Source organism: Ambystoma mexicanum, chromosome 9, assembly GCF_040938575.1.
Source record: "Ambystoma mexicanum isolate Mex_15411 chromosome 9, UKY_AmexF1_1, whole genome shotgun sequence".
In the NCBI taxonomy this organism is placed as follows: domain Eukaryota; kingdom Metazoa; phylum Chordata; class Amphibia; order Caudata; family Ambystomatidae; genus Ambystoma; species Ambystoma mexicanum.
In genome coordinates, this window is record NC_090931.1 from 564,281,231 (window position 1) to 564,299,736 (window position 18,506).

At 43.6% G+C, this 18,506-nt stretch overlaps 1 protein-coding gene across 3 annotated transcripts in view; it reads right to left on the reverse strand.

Annotated features, from left to right (window-relative positions):
* Positions 1–5,100: 5,100 nt before the first annotated feature.
* The window catches only part of DOC2B (double C2 domain beta), a 2,325,944-nt gene continuing 2,312,538 nt past the window's right edge, over positions 5,101–18,506 (reverse strand). For 2 of the 3 annotated variants that reach the window (XM_069615162.1, XM_069615163.1), the window contains one exon: positions 5,101–17,894. In XM_069615162.1, the coding sequence (XP_069471263.1) occupies positions 17,758–17,894 (137 nt within the window). In that variant the 3' untranslated portion in view covers positions 5,101–17,757. The remainder of the gene's footprint in view (positions 17,895–18,506) is intronic. The other variant, XR_011274629.1, reaches the window with a different exon arrangement.

Below are 18,506 nucleotides of genomic sequence, written 5' to 3' on the forward strand. Positions count from 1 at the left end.
TATCTTAATTCTTTGTGAACATTTTTATGTTATGGTGTTTAATTGCTATAAAATGTACAATGCTGGATTCCATCAAACTGCAGTCAGATCAGTTGTCAGGGACATTACAAAAAAATGATAATAAGGTAAACGGATCAATTTCATTAATTTTGAATTTGCAAGTTTTCTTTTTCTATATTTGTACATGTTTTTTGAAACTTCATTTAGTTTGGCCAACACCAGACTAAGGTTTAGATCTGTGTTATGTGTTGCAGCTCTTACTTTGCACATCCATGCATCAGACTGTCTGTGGTCTTCAGTGGAAATCCTTCTCTGGTAAATGTCACCAGGGTGAAACATCTACTCAATTGGCACCCTGACTACACTCAAGCACTTTCCCAAGTATAGGACTGGAGTTTAGAATAGCAATTAACACCAGTCCTAGAATATGTGGGGACCCATTGTTAGTAGGGAGGAACATACACATCACGTCATTTCCCAGGCCAGATCTTCTCATAAAACCAATACAAAGGTAATCACATCAAGGAATGTGTCTGATTAATGGCATATTTCGGATTGAGATCACATTCCCCTGTAAACAAGGATTTTATTTTTTTGGGGAGCGATTTTGCTTTACAAAAAGCAATCACTTTTTTTAACGAATGCATTTGCTTTTGTACCAGCAAGATTACATTTATTATATGGCATGAATTGTGAGTCTCATATTTTGCTGTCTGTCAACAGCATGACTACTCCTCCCAGGAACCTGCAGGACCTCTGGAATACATCCTGGCCGTCCCTGTCTTTAACCAATCACCACCCATATTGGATGAGTTCCAGATCGAGCTCAATGAGCTTTTCTTGCTGCTCTCATCAACAGACGTTTATTTCCTTACTTGTCTTTTATTTCAAGTTCCTCTCGGGAATGTATGGATCTCGTGTCTGACGCTGGTCTTATTGGTTCTTTGATTAGGGATCAATCAAGCGATTGGGAGAGGAATGGATGGGTATGCAGGCAGTGATGTCACCGAAAAGATGACAACAAATGAAATATTACCGAAAGAAATACTGAAAACTAAGGGCCTGATTCATGGAATTGTTTTATAATGGCACAATCCCATAGGAAAACGTTCCGTGAATCATGCCCTAAATATAGAAGGGGTGGGGGTAAAGGGTTAAAAGGGGTGGGGGTGGTTCGTGGTAGGTTTAGAAGCGTGCGAAACAGGGGGTGGGGAGGGCCACCGAATTTAAAAAAAGAAATCAAGATTCTTTTTTCCCGGTAATAGTTCATTCATTAACATTCTTTTCGATAAGATCACATGGAACCGATTGGAAGCTGTCATCCTGAAGAGATTGTGTTGAGGGCAGGAGATTGGTTGGTGTGTTTGAAACAGAAAGATATGCATCTTATATTTCCATATTTGCACCCTTAGCCGCATTTCATACATTTTCTCTGAAGTTATTTAGTTTTCCAGTTCACTTCCCTTCGTTTTGCCCTTTCTGAGCACCATACGATTTACCAAACCACTTTGTTCTGTGGTTGGATTTCTCCAGAAAAGCCGTGTTTGTTGTTTGATTTTTTGGAGGATATTTTGCTTGTGGACTGAAACCACATATTGCCTTATGGCCCCGTTATTTTGACATGGGTCTTTTCAGTATCTGGCATTTGTCCTTGGGAGAAGTCAACAGAGATTCACTCTTAGTAGTTGGATTTTTTTGGTTTTAGTGTAAGAACCAAAGATTGCACCCCATGTCTTCTCGCCTTGGAAAATAGTACAATCAAACAAGAGTTGAAGCAGATTCCCACTTATCTCCTGTGATTTCCTTTCCAAGCCTCACCCGGATTATAGGTCTCCTTTCTGGGACCTGACGATGACATGGCTTCAGCATTGCTTGTCCTACTATTATTGAACTCTTCTTTCTGCCATGGTCGAGTCTCTCTATGGAACCTTGGAAGGACAAATCTAATATTGGAGTATGATGCCAGTCATCTCACTCAGGCACTTATTGAGGACCCATCTTGGCTGGATGATGATGGTCTCTTGGGGAGATCTCTGAAAAAATAAACTGTTTTGAAGTGCTTGTAGGCTCCTTTGCTGGCTATCATTTTATTTTTTTAAAAAAGGTGTCCACAATGCAATCCATCTTTGCATGAAAAACGTGTTACTTGATTTTACATCTGCTTCCTCAGGAATCAAGCACAGAATCCTGTCAGAGCTAACCAAGGTCTTTTGGGAATCTTCAGACTCTGGTCAGTTTCCATGACTTACTTTCTTTCAAGATGTGGACAAACGTGGACTTTCAGAAGTGCTTGCAGGCTTTCACCAACATTCCCAGGCCCCAGAAACTCTCAAGGCATGGAGTTGTGTCTGGAGTTGCTGGGTTCACTGGTGTGTCCAGTGGAATATGGATGCCTGTGGGGTACTTGTGGTCAAGGCGATATATGTTCTGTAACAGAAAGGTTTACTTACTTTACAGTGAACTTATACAGATCTGCTATGTGTGGGCAATATTGGTTAGAAGGTAGTTTACCATTAGGAGAGCATTTCTTGTTATGCTGACTTCTTCTGGCTTTCGGCTTTGTGTCGCCGCATGTTCCAACTCTTCTTGTGTTTGATATGCTAATTTAGTTCTGTGAAAGTCAGCTTCGAGACATATAACCCACTAACCAAAAAAGCTCAAATTCTTCATACCTAACACATACAGAAATGACACAACCACCTCTCGCACACACTTCACCACACCGCATAAACAACCAACCAACACATAAGAAGTACCAACAGCACACAAGGCCTGACTTCGATCCGATACTTGCACCAAAGCTCAGCGCGCAGTGTATACCGAACTGAAGCCGCCAAACGGACACAACTTCTCTCACTATCTTACTCCCTCTTCACCCTACTAACCCAACCCGCCTTCTCGTTTACTGTTTCGCCTCAGCACCTGTGGACCAATTCCGTTGGTTACGGTGCGCTATACAAATACCTTTAACATAACATAACATATCTCAATTTTTTGGCCTTGCTCTTCTAGTTATGGGGTTTATAGGCTTATGTGTGGAGCTCAACGTCAAGACAACCTCAGGTTGCGGACTATTCACAGAACACAATTTTCAGCAATTTCTATTGTAAACCTATTGTGCATGCGTTGGCTGCAGTTTTAACACAACTTTGGACTTGAATAATAAATCAATAAAAGCCTCTGAGTGGTTGAGGCTGACTCGGTGGACTTGGTGTATTGGGGTCTTGTTCTTGGTGATTGGATGATGAAAGGGAAAGCCATGCTTTCTTCTAGAGGGCAGGAGAATGCCTTGCCAATGATGAAGTAAAGATGCGACGAGGTGCATAATGCTGGACTGTGTGCCATTAATACTATTTCCTAAATTGCAGGAATAATCCACATTTTATTAAAGGAGTATTTATTTTTGGCACAGATTGGTCATTTTATAGAACTGATCCATTTTGTTTTTAAAAGTCACTTGTTTTTAAATGAATTGAGCCGTTTACATTAGGAAGCTGCACATTTGAGAAAATCCATCATAAAATAAATTGATTCCTACTGAAAATATATATATATATATATATTTTAAAGAGAATTGCTTGTTATAATCTGTTCACTTTGCGTTGGACCTCTTGTCAGGATAAACCTTTTTGGCAAAATGGCAGTGAGTGAAGATTCAACATTGATGCACACTTTCAAGCCAAATCTTCCCAATTCACTCACCCATCCCTAGGTACAAGCTTGTGGTGCACCACGACCAACCTCAACGTTTCCCCCACCGACGATTCCCCTGTTTCCTGCAGTTGGCTCCACCACGACCGCATGCGGCCCACTCTTGCTGGTGGGAAGTACTCTGTCCTGGCAACAGCTCCAGCGAAGCAAGTGGCACCAAGGTTCTGCCAGTTTCATCCCATATTCTTGGCAGCAATGAATAACATTCTGTTTTACTGAGTGGGTATCACGTAAAGTGAAGTGCGATATCGAAAAAACACTTACCAGTGATTACAGTTTACGTGTACCCTTTATAATAATGCAATTCATTAAAATGCTTCAAATCAAGTCTTTGGAACAAGAACGATATACATATATAACCACAAACATATATGGGGCTGATTTACTATGCCAAATACATCGCTTAAGTAAGACTAAATTGACTAAGCTCTAAATAAATATTCTGAGTAGAACTGAAGACATTTTTTGTTGTACCTTCTATTTACACTATTTATTTAGCTTAGTTAATCAGCCCCACTTAAAAGTATTGAGCTGATTTACTAAGCTCAACAAAATAGTATAAGTAAAGCTAAGTTTGCACTTGCATGGTCCGAACGTCACAAGGCATAGTAGGACCGTTTCTTGGTTTGTCGTCATCTGTTCTCACCCCTGTATTTGGCTGCGCTTTGAAACACAATTTGCTGTATAGGCACATTCTAAATACCCAATAAATAAAATAATTAAATGAATACATGTGCTAAGCTACAAAGAAAAAGGGGAAGTAAAACGTACACCAGAAAATGACTTATGTTCTTACTTAAGCTACGTATTTAGTTTAGTAAATCAGCCCTGTATGTATAGCTTTGCTACTCAATTCACAGAACATTGATGCATCTGACAGGGCAAAAATGTGCAGCCCCGATGGAAGCAGCCATGGCTCCTTAGGTTTTGGCCACTGCATCCTGTGCCTTTGCCCGCAATGGGCCACCTTTGTTGCTTGTAGCTGAAATTTGATGCACACGTAGGCGGATACCTACTACTTCCACACCATAGTCCCCGATTAGGACCTATGTACCATAGGCATCCTTGAAGGCCACCCGTGGTTCCATGTCTTAAAATCGTGGCAAAAATGTGCTGTGTATACAAAATATTGCGGGGGACACCCCCACATTCCCCGGACCCATTATACCATTTGAGGGGAGCGGGGGACACCCCCACAACCCCTGCTCCCCTTCAGCTTCACCGGGTTAAACCACAGCAATTTTGCCACGATTTGTTTTACCAGCGACATTTTTGTCGCAATTTTATTACCTGATACCACACCTGTACACTCCCAAGCTGCCTTTAGAATTAACTGGAATCTTTGATCCAATAAAGAAAAAAAAAACATGCAACTCAATAACCAACACATTTAGAATTGAACATTTTCCTTTTTATTTGTTGGTTTATGTTTATAAATAAGTTTAACAAAGCAGACAGAAAAGTACACTGGGACTGGGGGTGGGAGGGCTTGATAATACTGAAATACAAAAATCCGTGGGATGAGGTCCAGGACAATTCCTGCAGCCTTTAGGTGGTAGCAAAACATTAGTATCAAACATTGAACTTGGACAAGTCTTTGCATGACGACGACAATCTGCATGCATTGTATATACACAGTCCAGTTAAAAAAGACTCCGGTAGAAAGTGACCACGAGGAGGGCGAGATGCGCTTCTGCGTCCTCCACATTAGGCATACACCGGTGGTGTGGAAACACACGTGTTCTGGAACAAGATTCTACAGTGAGGATAATGACACTCATGAAGAAAAGTACTTGTTTCATGAAAGCGCCCAAAGGGATTACAAACATCTCGCTCTTCTGAAAAGGATAGAAACACACCATAGGGAACAGACAGAAATCAAAACGGACTAACCATCGAGACGCATCATATAGTTGCATTCGAATAAAATAGCATGCATATGTTGATAGTGCCATATGAATATTACAAGTCAGAAAAGAAAATCTTTGATGGTGTCTCTTTTCCGACAATGGTTTCGGCCATTCTAAAAATAAAATATCTCAAGACTTCAGTCGGATAAAAAAATGTTCTCCATTTCTATTGAACATAAAAATACTCATTTGTTAACAACTAGGTAGCTTTCTCTGTAGATGCATGAAGTAAGCGAGGGGAACATTAACTGCATAAGAGTTCAAGGCTTCTGGAGGGTCAGACGATGTGCAGCATTTTGCAGTTATTTCAGGGCACTTCACCAGTTTCGCGCAGTTGATATTGTCACAAGACGTTTTCGAACTAAAATGCCCAAGAGGAGGATGAAAAGTTGACAATAAAGGAGTTATTGGGAATGTTACTAGACAGCATTAGTGTATTAATCATGTTGATCTCTGTTATCTTATTGGAATGGCCATTGGGTCGAGCAGAGCCATTTTGTGTTGTTTCTCTAGCCTCATTGATGACACAACTGGAGGGGTTCCGAGATGACAGCGGCCATTTGAAACATTAGTGTGCCTGTCCTTGACACCATTCTCGGAAAAAACACCCAGCAGTGCCAGGATTCTCTAAGACCTCATCTAACCTGGATATAAAAACATCATCAGATAATGCAAGGGAGGATAGCCTAGGGGCAACGTGCTCACCTTGGAAGAATGACAGCACGGGGCAATGTGCTCACCTTGGAAGAATGACAGCACGGAGCAACACAGGTTTGATCCCCGGGTCCGTGCTTAGAAACCTCTGGGTATTAAGCACGTTATAAATAACCAATCATATCAGATAATGCAAGAAGACACTATCTCTGAAGAGAACCTATTCTATTGCCTAACAGTTCTCAATGCAAAACATCCTTTCAACCAGAAAGGGGAATACAAAGGTTTCTATTGCACTTAGCCAGAGCAATACTATTGGCCGTGCTGGGGTATTGGGGGGAAAAAAGGCATCTTGATACAAGTTTAATACTCCATTTAGATTCTAGAGTCATGGTATAGCAACATGTTTCTTCCCCTTTTTCTTCTGGTGGGGTAAGGTCTTCATCAGGGTGGTCATATTTTATTATACACATAAACTTAGTACTCCATGCAGTAATAGTATTAATGTAACAAAGGCCTATTATGTTTAATGAATTATTCATGGTATTCTAATAGGTATTTCACTTCATCAGTAATTACACTCTTGAATATGGAATATGTAATCTGTTTCCTTATAGTGACCTCAAGGTTCTATTTGCCAACTTGCCACTGTGTCATATAGTTAGCCTATATTAATTTGCATGCACAGACTTCCACATACAAAATCATGACACATCAGCCCAAATTTTTTTCATAGCTGTTGTTGGAGCATTCAATGAGCTAAAAGTTGGGTTTAAGACACAATGGGCCTCATTACGACCCTGGCGGTAGAGTGATAACGGCGCTGGTAGTGCTGCCGGTGCCATTATCACTCTACCGCCACATTACGAGTTCTGCTCGTGGGGCCGCTCTGTACGCCTGTTCAGACAAGACGTGCAGACTGGCACCCGCTAGCAGAACAGGATGGTATCAACGGTCCCGTTTTTAACAGGGCTGTTGTTACCAGCCTCCGCAATCCCATTGAGCCCTATGGGGGCTCAAATGGGAATGGGGACGTACCAGGTCCGGGTCCTGCAAATGGGAATAACCGGGCCTGCAAAGGTCGGAATGGCCCGGTAATTACCATTTTACAGGACCCGGACCCAAGTTTGGGGGTAACCATGCTGGTAAAAATGGCATAGCTACCTCCAAACTCATAATGAGACCCAATGCCATTAGAGAGGATTAGTCATTGGAGTCATTAGGTTCTAAAAGGAACAAAGTTCTCATTACTGAGATGAGAGTGTCCTGACAATGAGGAGCAGCTGGAGAGCCATGTGTCCTCTTCTCTAAATCAGAAATGTTCATCGTTTGAGGCGAGACACGATTACTCAGACTCTATTTTTACTTTTACACCACCACTAAAGATACAATCATGAGTATGTTTGCAATATAAAATGTTATGATCCTGATACAGAAGGACACAGACACAGGAGAGGAACTGGAACGTCTGTACTCAGGGGCCCTGATTCGTGGAATTATTTACATGTAAAACAGGGATTCGCGTGCTATTCTGCCCACAAATTCCCATTCGTCAAACAGGGATTTGCAAGCAGAATGTCACACAAATCCCAGATTTACACGCAAATAATTCCATGAATCAGGGCCCTATTCTCTAAATGACACTTGTGAATATGTAGGAACAAATTCTAAAATTAGTTGAACTCATCTTTCTTTCTTCTGACCACAAACCTCTTTTTTCCGCCCGCTGCCTACTTCTCAGCAACACGCGCAAATTATTTGAATGCTTTAGTAGCAGCTCACCATGACGTCACAGATCGCCTCTTGGAGAGCAGCTTGCTGCTTACTGTGATTAGTATAGCACGGCCATGGGGTCATTGGTCAATATGGCTTGAAAGACCATAACACTGAATAAGGACTACCTCAGGGGCAACAAGTTAGTGTGTCAGACGGGTGATAAAAAAACTCTTACCACTTTCTATTGAAAATAAAGATGTTTTGAGCATGTTCCTACGTTTTTCTGCAGGCCTTAATTTATGCACATATAATAGACCAAACTGTCAACCAAACTCTGCATGAGTCCTCCCTTTGTTTCCTATGATCGTTCAGTGCAGAAGAAGCTGGGTTTTATATACACATCAGTAGTGTGATCAAGCCGTAGATACCAGTTGCTTCTGAAACCTACATTCGAATCTATTAGAAATGTAGAGTACCACAATGATGGGATTATACAATTGTCCTTGTGCGCGATTGAAAAATCCTTTCTGTAGACATTTGGCAAACAAACTTTCTATATTGGGTTACCTGGAGCAACATCCAAGAGAAAACTTACTATGAGTCATCCAGGTCTATCTTTAGCCAATAGCATAGCAGCTTCAAAATTAAAAACAAAACAAAAAAAGATATGTTGATGACGCTGAAATATTTTAATTGCAGGCAATTGCAGGTTAGGGTAGAAGGGCCCGTAAGAAGGTGAGCGCCAGAGGAGGCCAGGTGGACATTGCCACGAGAAGGCAAAGAATGCAAGGGAAGAGGGTCCACAGATAAGTTTAGGGTAAGAGGCTGGAAGGCTAAGGTTGCAGGCTCAGCCAGGCTAGTGCAGGGTTAGGGCCCCGGAAGGGCAAGGCAGGGAGGGGAGGCTCGGGGGAGACCAAGTGCAGGGGTGGAGTGCAATAGGAGGGCCTGGTGTCCTGTAAGACTCTGAAGGAACAGGCACCTCATCTGGGGCAGAGGGGGAAATTAGCAAGGTTGGCAGAGGGGGATGGAAGAAGAGAAAAGGAAGGTCTTGAGGAGCTTTTGGAACTTAAGGCAGTCCGACTCAAGTCTGAGAGGGGCAGGGAGGCCATTCCAGAGGGAGGCACCTGAGGAGGAGAGAGATCTGCCCCTTAGTCTGTGTTTGGTAAAACATCTGATCTGCAGAGACGTAGAGGTAGACGAACGCAGGGCTCTAGAAGGTAGATATTTACAGATGGAGAGTTGGATGTAGCCAGGTCACAGGCCCCAGAAGGTCTTGTGGATGGTGCAGAGCGTCCTGAACTTGATCCTCTCAGCAACCGGGAGCCAGTGGAGAGATTTAAGGGCTGGAGAGATGCGACCCCTGGGCTTGAGGCCAAGGATAAGTCTTGCAGTACTGTTCTGGATTAGTTGAAGGGGGCGAAGGGAGGAGTTAGGCAGATTGATGAAGAGGCTGTTGCAGTAGTCCAGCCTGGAGAGAGCCAGAGATCTGGAGGCATTGAGTTTCTGTGGGAAGGTGAGGAAAGGAAGAATGCCTCTGAGGAGATGCAGCTGAAAGTGGGACTTCTTGGTCTGGTCCGTCATGTGATGAGAGAAGGAGAGAGAGGAGTCAAAGATGACAACAAGGTTTTTTGCTTCACAGGTGGGTGACGTTCACTGACATTCAGAATTAGTTTCAAGTCACTCTGAACACCTCATCAACTCTTTCATGGGAGAGGCTTGAATTACTGCAGGCCAAGCTGGTCCGGTATTGGCCAAACACACCATTTGCTCAACTGTCAAGTATTGCTCTCCTGCGGCTTCATTCATAAGGGCAAGCCAAAATGTGAAGGTCCTTCTGTGTAGTGGCATCTAACTGTTGAAGTTCAGTCCTGGGACATATTTACTGCATAGAAACATATTTGCCTTTATGCTTTTCCCCTGCTCCCTTGCTCAGCTCCTGAGCAGACGACCAGCAAGACTGGGATTTCACTCTTTTCACACTAATCCAATCTGCACCAGACGTCTAGCTCTCATAGTACTAATGAAGGCGCCTCCTATTCAATGGGCCTGCCCTACTTGGCCACATCCATTATCCCGGGACATTTCTAGTTTGGAGGAAGCCAATAATACTTCTGCTTTTCCAACTGTATGAGCATTCTCATCTCACCAACTCTTGACCTGACTACAAATGCTTGCATCTGTTACAGTGACAGGGCATGGTAGAATATGAACCTAGACCACAATGAGCACCACAACTCATTAACCAGACCTTTTTGACACTGGAAATACACCATTCCAGCCCGTGCGCAGTAACTCATCTATGCGGTATCAGCTTGCATGATCTTTTACCTCTAGGAAAACATCTTACTCTGCAACGCTTAAACACCAAAGGCGCAGTAACATAGTATGTGATGACAAAGTCCATAACATATAGTGGACGATTACTCATAGCACCAAACTTACTCTGACATAAATGACATCATACCCCAAGATCTTTGCAGCCATGTACCTAGTCTGTTGCAACAGAGTCTGTCTTCCATAAAACCTAGTTTATAGCGACAGAGTCTCTTTTCCAGAACAGCTAGTCTATAGCGACAGAGTCTCTCTTCCATAACATCTAGTCTATAGCGACAGAGTCTCTCTTCCATAACACTTAGTCTATAGCGACAGAGTCTCTCTTCCCTAACTAGTCTATAGCGACAGTCTCTCTTCCATAACACCTAGTCTATAGCGACAGAGTCTCTCTTCCATAACAACTAGTCTATATCGACAGAGTCTCTCTTCCACAACACCTAGTCTATAGCGACAGAGGCTCTCTTCCATAACACTTGCACACAGTAAAAACAGCAACCTTATACGAGACACAAAGAACCAACATGCAAAACAAACTCCTCCCAACACAGGTCCCACTCCAAAAAACAACCTCTCTGTGACATATGTGAACCTATTACAGTATGATGAGACATTAACGAGACGAAAACAATGCTACAAGTCCATGTAAATGTCAGTTGTGCACTGTGCAAATGGGCGTGACATGGCATAACATCTGGTGTAGCTTATATTTAGGAATCGGACAAAATGTCTGAAAAAAATTTACCGACCCCACCAAAAGACCTTAAACACACACAATGAAAAGTTCTAACTACCAAAAGTTCGAACTTTTCATGTAATGTGTTTCGGTGTTTTGGTGGGTTCGGTATGATAAATAAAAATTAAAGAAGGCTGTGGGGGGGCTGGGCGGGTGTTTTTGCTTTGAGTGGGGACGTGTCTGGAGCATTCCAGGTGTGATTTGGGTATACGGTTACTTTGCCCAGTGAATTCCATGGATATGCGGGGTGTGCATTTTTTATTCTACACACAGGCTCTCAGAGTGTTGTTCTCGGCGCAGTGCTTTTGTGGGAAGAATGTGCACTTTTCCATGAATCGGGCCCTAACTGTCTTTTGTACTAAATGTCTGCCAGTTGGTAGTTGTATATAGGTTCTTGGAACAGGAAGAGCTGCAACATATGCAGGCTAGAAGTGTGTCAAGCTTGCTAAGTTCACAGCTGCAAGAAGAGGTAAAGAACAGCAATAACACCCAATCCGGCGGGCTGGACTGGGTGTGAGCGGGCCTTAACGATGGGCCCCAGGTGTTATTGCTATTAGCACCGGAGGTTTTTATTCCGAAAACCTGGGGCGCTGATAGCAATCTATTTTGTTTGACTGATCAGGATGCCGCAAGCACGTCCTGTTCATTCAAATAAAACACTTACACAAAATGGCCACCATGGAGATGGAAGGCGGGGTTCCATGCAGAACCCCTTTCCCTTTTCATGGTGGCCCTGGAAGGTGGGGCCAGCGGTTGATCCACTGTCACCAGAGGAAGCTGGTAAGTATGGCGGGGTGAGGTGTAGTTGGGGGGTGTGGGTAATGAGGGGAAGCAGAGGAGCAGAGACTGAAGGGGAGGTGTGCGGGAAGTTGGCAGGAAAGCTTGGTACACAGGCCCTGGATCGTGGGATTCAGTCCACGATCCGAGCAAGGTGAATGGCTGCACCGCCTGCCCTTAATGAAGGCCCCAGGGCATTACGCAGCTCGGTAATGCCCCCCAGCGAGGGCATTATTGCTATCAGTACCCCGGCCCGTTGGACCGGGCTATAAAAAGCTTGTTTCTTCCTTTGCGAAACGCTTCAGTGTTTTGGTTAGGAAGAATAAAAATGAACAAAATAGCCACTGGGGAAGGGAAAACAAAGTCTGTTTGCCCTTTCCATGGTGGCCATTGAAAATAATTAAAAAAAGTAAATGAACAAAATGGCCACCATGGAAAGGAGAGAATTGACTATGTGTAGTTCCTTCTTCCTTTCCATGGTGGCCTGTCGCAGATCAGGAGTGGACGTGCTGTAGACAGAAGTGTTTCCAGGGGGTCATCTCCCGAAGAGGAGCAAAAAACTTGGTAAGTGGAGGGAAGGTGGCCAGGGAGGCAATTCTGGGGAGGGAGAGAGGGGAGGGGAGTGGAGCACTTACCTGAACCCCTGGTGGTGGAAGGTGGTAGGCCTCCTGCCGCGAGGAGGCTTTGAGCGGGGGAATGCAATCTGGTAATTCCCCTGTTCCACGCCTCCTCATTGGCTAGGAGGCTTCCCCCACCCCCGTCGGGTCCTAATAAATGATATATAGGTGTTATTTGACTTCTAATAATCTGCACACACATGTAAACATGCAAGAACAATGGGTTAAGAGGGTCACTGCACACACTTTCTGGAATAGTCCAGATATCTAGCCACTCCGGCTAAAGGGGATAATAAACATTGAGTTTCATCTGGACCAAAAAATAATTCTGTTGGGAGCCCAAGTGAGGTCTTTCTATTCATTGCAACCCAAGACAAATATCATGCTAATGCTTATATGCCTTAATAGAAGTTGAGATTTGCTAGTCTGTGACAATTTATCATATTAATTGCAGAATACTGCTGATTTGACTTATTTAACAAAATGAACTGTCTTGCCCTATTTTGAAAATATATGGTATGAGATTATGGGGAACTGAAATGCTCAGAAATAGTTTGAGCCTTGAGATTATTCAATTAAGACGCACTGTTAAAAAAATCGGATCGGTGGCAGCAAAGTTGAGGGGTGGAGCACAAAGTGTGGTTCTTCCACCTCCGCCAGCTTTGTGCGGTGAATATGCCTGCATCTATACCGGAATCCGATTTTATTGCTGGTAGAGATGTTGGAAGCCCCCATGCATTCTGTATATTTTATTCACCTGTAAAAACCAGGCCAAACCCTTTATGGATTCATGTTAATGCCGTTCCCCGTGAGCGTGCAGGGCAGATAGCTATACACATTCGTTTTGGTTAGGGATGTGAGGAGGCAGGGAAACCCCGAATCACAAGGATTTCTGTGCCTTAATTAAACCCCTAAGCAAAAACAATTACAATTTCACAGAGAGGACCGCAGACTCGTGTTAGCAGCCGTGGTCTTCTCGGGGCAATTCCCACTATACTTAAAATGACCGCACAGTAGAGGAGAATTATTTCAGCAAGCCCTAAATATGTATGGAAATCTAAATCCAGTGAAATCTCAATGTCAGATCACTGAGCTCTGTAAATAAGCTTGACATCTAACGCAAGGTACCCCATAGCGCTGTGGAATGTGGATCTGTAGGTTCTCCTCCAGTCTTGTCATCAATGACCCAAGAAGCCACCAGGAAGTGAACAGCTAAATGGTATGCTGGAAGGCTGGGTGCAATGTCAGCCACAGAGACCTAAGTAGCCTGCTGCCAGTCTTGTTAATGTCAATGCACCCGAGAAGGGCACCAGAAATTTGGCACGTTGTTCTATTCCGGTAACTTCGCAAGATTTGAGATTAAAACCCACAAAGGCGTCTCTGGATCATCTTCACGAACCTTAATCTGTAGTTTGGAATGCTGGGATCAGGTAACATTCTCTCAAGCGTCTCCCCTGTCACTCTAATATGGTGCCTTCTATGTGGACACTGGAAAAAACTCTTGCTTCCTTTCTCCTCAACCAATGGGCATGAACATGGCACAGTCTGGAAAAGAATGAGATTTTCTGAATAAGCAGACATACACATAGCAGCATTCGGCCCGCTGATTCATAAAAGAGAGCTGTGGGTAAAAGAGGATTGGAAACATGTGTCTGCAAGTTATTGACATGTCCTCATGGGTTGCCTGGAAGACTTTGTGTCGGCCATTTTCCTCTTGGCAGAAAAGCATCCTCCCCACAACATCATTAACAAAGGAGCACTGCGTTAAGTAAGACCGCGTAGTACATACAATAGTTATCTGCTGAGTATTTATACATTTGAAAGACCATAAAAATATACTTTAAGAATAGACATAAAGCCCTATTATTGATCCTGCATGGTTTCTACGTGATGGTTTTAAATGACCTTTCACGGTAAAGAAGCCATTTTCATGCAAAGATAAGACACACAGCCCTTTAGCGTCGACTCCTTGACAAGTCATCGCACACGACAATAACAAACAACCGTCACAAACAGGATCTACCTGCCCAGTAAGGGGCCGATTCAGTGGGAGCATTTGAGAATGGATGCAATCTCCTGGTTGCCACAAGCGGTGAGCCACTGTATCCCTTTTGATGGGCCAAACGCCTCAGGATCCAGTAGAGTCAACTAAACCAACTGCAGGACATGACCTCTGGTGGTGTGTGGGGCAAGTTCAAGACTCGGAAAAGGATCAATCTTTTTAGATTGAGTTCCACTGCGATAGTTAAGTGGAGGCTGCATAGATTTCTCTAGCTAACCCCTTATTAACTCTGATCTTATATTAAGCTGTATGGGCCACCACGTGATCTGCGCTCTACCGTGTTGCCTTCTTATCCCCAGAGATTGCTTGTGCCCCATTCAGATTCCTTGTGCCCCATTCAGATTCCTTGTGCCCCATGCCGGTTCCAGTTATTCACCCCTTTTCCATTCACCCAAGTTGGAACACATCTCAAACATTACTTACTTTGACTAGCCTTTCTGTCCTCTAGCCTTTCTGTCCTCTTTCTTTTTCTTATATGTCGGCTCACAGATTCTGCATGCAACATATTCGCTTATTTTTTGTAAACGTTTTAACGCACTTCGAAAATGCTCCATTAATAAAATAAGAGAAGCGAAAGGCGATGATTACAGGGATGCCACTTCCGGAGAAGGTGATTTTGTAATTTTGGTGCCAGTGACTTTTTTTTTTTTATTATGTGAAAAAAATATCTTTAGTCCCTGACGGCTTTGTTTTTTAAAAGGCCATGCATAGCAGGTTTACCATATCTTCACCTCTGTATCCACACCAGCCCCACATCCTCACCCGATATCACTCATTTTACCCGTGCAGCGATGCATATCGCAGACCGTCCAGGTTATAGCGGGATTGCCACGCAATGAGAGAACGCAAACTTTGGCCATTTTAATATGCCGCAACATTTTTGGAATGCTTCTATAAAATGCTAAATGTACTATTTTACCCCTCTGTCATTCCTTCTAATTACTCTGAAGAATAAATCAATACCAATTTCTGACATCCACTGCCCGTGCTCAGGAGCAGCAGAGATCATTGAAATCGAAGAACAGGATCTGTAGGAGCAAGGGCCTCATTCCAAGTTCGGTGGTACCTCTGCCGGTGCTATCGGCAGGTTGCCGCCGGACTCGGATTGATGTACAGGTGCCTGACTTCCCAGTGCCACCGGCTCATTACAAGTCCGGCGGCAGGGAAGTCAGACGCCGGTAAATTGTTAATCCCCATTGCCATAGAGTCCTGTGGGACTCTTTGGGAGTGGGGGCCACGGAAGCACCTGCACCATTTCTAACGGTGCCGTGCTTCCGTGACGATCTGCCTACCGTGGCCGATGTGCCTGGCAGGGTCCGACCTGTCGGACACAGCGGTTCTGGCAGGCAGACCTGTACTATGACGGTCCGGAAACAGCATTACCGGTAAACTTACCGGCACCGTTGTTTCCAGACCAGCATACTTGTAATGAGGCCCCATGTCTTCAATAGGGGACATAATACGGATATCACCAGTGCAATTCTGTATGTATGTAAATATGTACTACTATTTTAATTAAGCATACAATTTGCATATTTGTGACTCAATATATCTTTTTCTTGTGGCAAAATTAAAAATGATTGGCACTATATCCCAGATGGTCTGCGGGGGGCGAAGCATAGAAGAAAAGAACTCCACTCAAGAGCTGCTATCCCAGCTAGTCAAAGAGTTGCCTGAACTCTAAATAGTCCTCACATTATTCTGCTAAGCGCTTGGTTAATTAATAAGAGCAGGTCTATTTGTTCTGGTCTGGCACTGTCAGCGTGACCGCGCGAAGGCCCTTTGCCGTAAACACAATTGGAAAACATTACGTTGGCCAGTACATCTTTCAGGTGTGTTTTAGTTTCCCAATTCTCAAGCTGAGAGTCTTGATGCTCAAAATGGAAGGATGCGCCAGTGTGAATAAAAGCATTTAGAAAAATGGCCTGAAGGTAAGTGAGTTGGCATGGCCCACATGGCTGCTGAGTGATGGTCTCAAAGAGGTCACCAATTGCCTGTTTACTTCTGTGTTCAGCTCCATGGATAGATCTACTGAATCGTGGCTCTCTCTTTGCGCTTCTTTGAAAATCTGCGCAACTATTCTTTCGGGGGCAACTTTATACAATGTATACCTTAGTCATATTGCTCATTGATAAAATGCTACTAAGGACTCCACCCACCACCCCCTGAAAAGGGGACACATGCCAGTTTCCCATTAAACACACAATAGATATGAAACAAAGCATGATTGACTGAATTTGTGACCTGGGCACATAAAGACTGTTTGCTCCACATCATAAGATTGGTGCTAAAACCATCAGCATGTCTTTTCATGTACAATGTCCCTGGAGCTATTTCAATAGGGCGTTCAGCAGGAACACGCTATTTCTTAGACTCTTGTGGCCTGAACTGTTTGCTTCTTGTTGGACCATTTTACTGTAACCACTGATTCATCGGCACACACGTTATGCATCACTCTTTTATGAAACAAAGATCTCATTTGCACATGTACATCAAAAATACAGACTGCATCAATTAATTGGGTCTTCCTAAGCAACCAGCTAGTGACTGGCCAGGTAGGGTCTCCTTGACAGACGCGATCACGACCTGCGTGGGAGAATGTTCCTCCTTTTTTCCACCACGCCTTGATCCTACTGGCCAAAGAACCCCAACAAAACCCATAACCCCTCTTTAAGTTCACCTCACATCAACTATGGCACAGCTATGTAAGGGCAAGTTTGGGTGGCCATGGTTCCTATGTTCTCCATTACTGGATTTAAAAGAAAGATGTGGTGAAGGTGACCCTTCACAGCAAAAGCATCACAAAATCTTGAGGGTAACAATCATGTTGCAGGGAACTTAATGGTGTTGTGGAGGATGAACATCAAAGTGTAACTTCTGACCTCAGAAACCATGTAAACATTGCTGGACTGGAGGGGAGAGTTTAAGCCTCAGCCTATCCTATTCTCCTTTCCGTTCATCACCGCACACCATGAGGACTACATTTTATCAGCCTGCATCTCAATCTGTCCCACGCGAAGGCAATGCCGCGAAGGGCTCCCAGACGGCTCTTGGCAAACCCAGGGGACTTTGTCTATTGAACGGTGACAATATGCTATAGGCCTCACTGAATGATGAAGATTCTTTTTGATACAGAACACTGTAGCAAAGAAACCAAAAGTCCAAAGGCATTAGTCGCTCCTGGATCCAGTTTGGCGGTGCAGCGGTGCTATGACATCGAGGGGAATGCGGACGACTCGGAGGTCAATCGCTGAGGACCGATCCTGGTAGCTCATTGGTAAGTGTGTGCCAGCGCTCAATCTTCTTGTCTTTGTTTTTCAGGCAGTCGAACCAGTGTTTTAACCGTTCTCCTTTCGCGTTGATTCCTAAAACGACTCCGCCTAACGGAATGAATCAGAGGGTGAGAAAATAGGTGTTAGCTTGGTGTGACATATCACAGGTGTTTAGCATTAGTGAGGATGGCTCATACACAATCAAAACGTTTTTTCAAATGTCACATTTGATTGATGCATATTTTTCTTAAACTATTTCATGACAAATCGAACATGCAGCACAGATCTCAAAGTATCAAATGATCTGACAGTCCAGTGCATTCTTTTACCTGCAGCTTTAATTTCTTAATTTTAAATGCCAATATGCAAGTTTTAGAGTGAACTGAAGCCAGGACTGGCTAAACTCTCAACGCTGAAATGAGACAATTTGGACCCAAACTTAACACCATGTCCAAATCCTTTAAAAAGTGATTACTTTGCTCCTCCTTATTAGTGGTCCTTGATGTTAGTAAAAATGCCCTTTTCTGTTTCTGCTCTTAAAAGGTCATGAGAGGTAAACATTCCTTAGCTTCAAGACTTTCTGAAGACGCTTTTAGCGATCCCTGTTTATACTCTTGGGGCCAGATTATCAAACTTTGCACTTGTGCAAAAAACGAAGTAAATGGATTTAGCACAATTTTTCCTGGTTAGATAATACGGAATTGAGAAAACAGGTTTAGC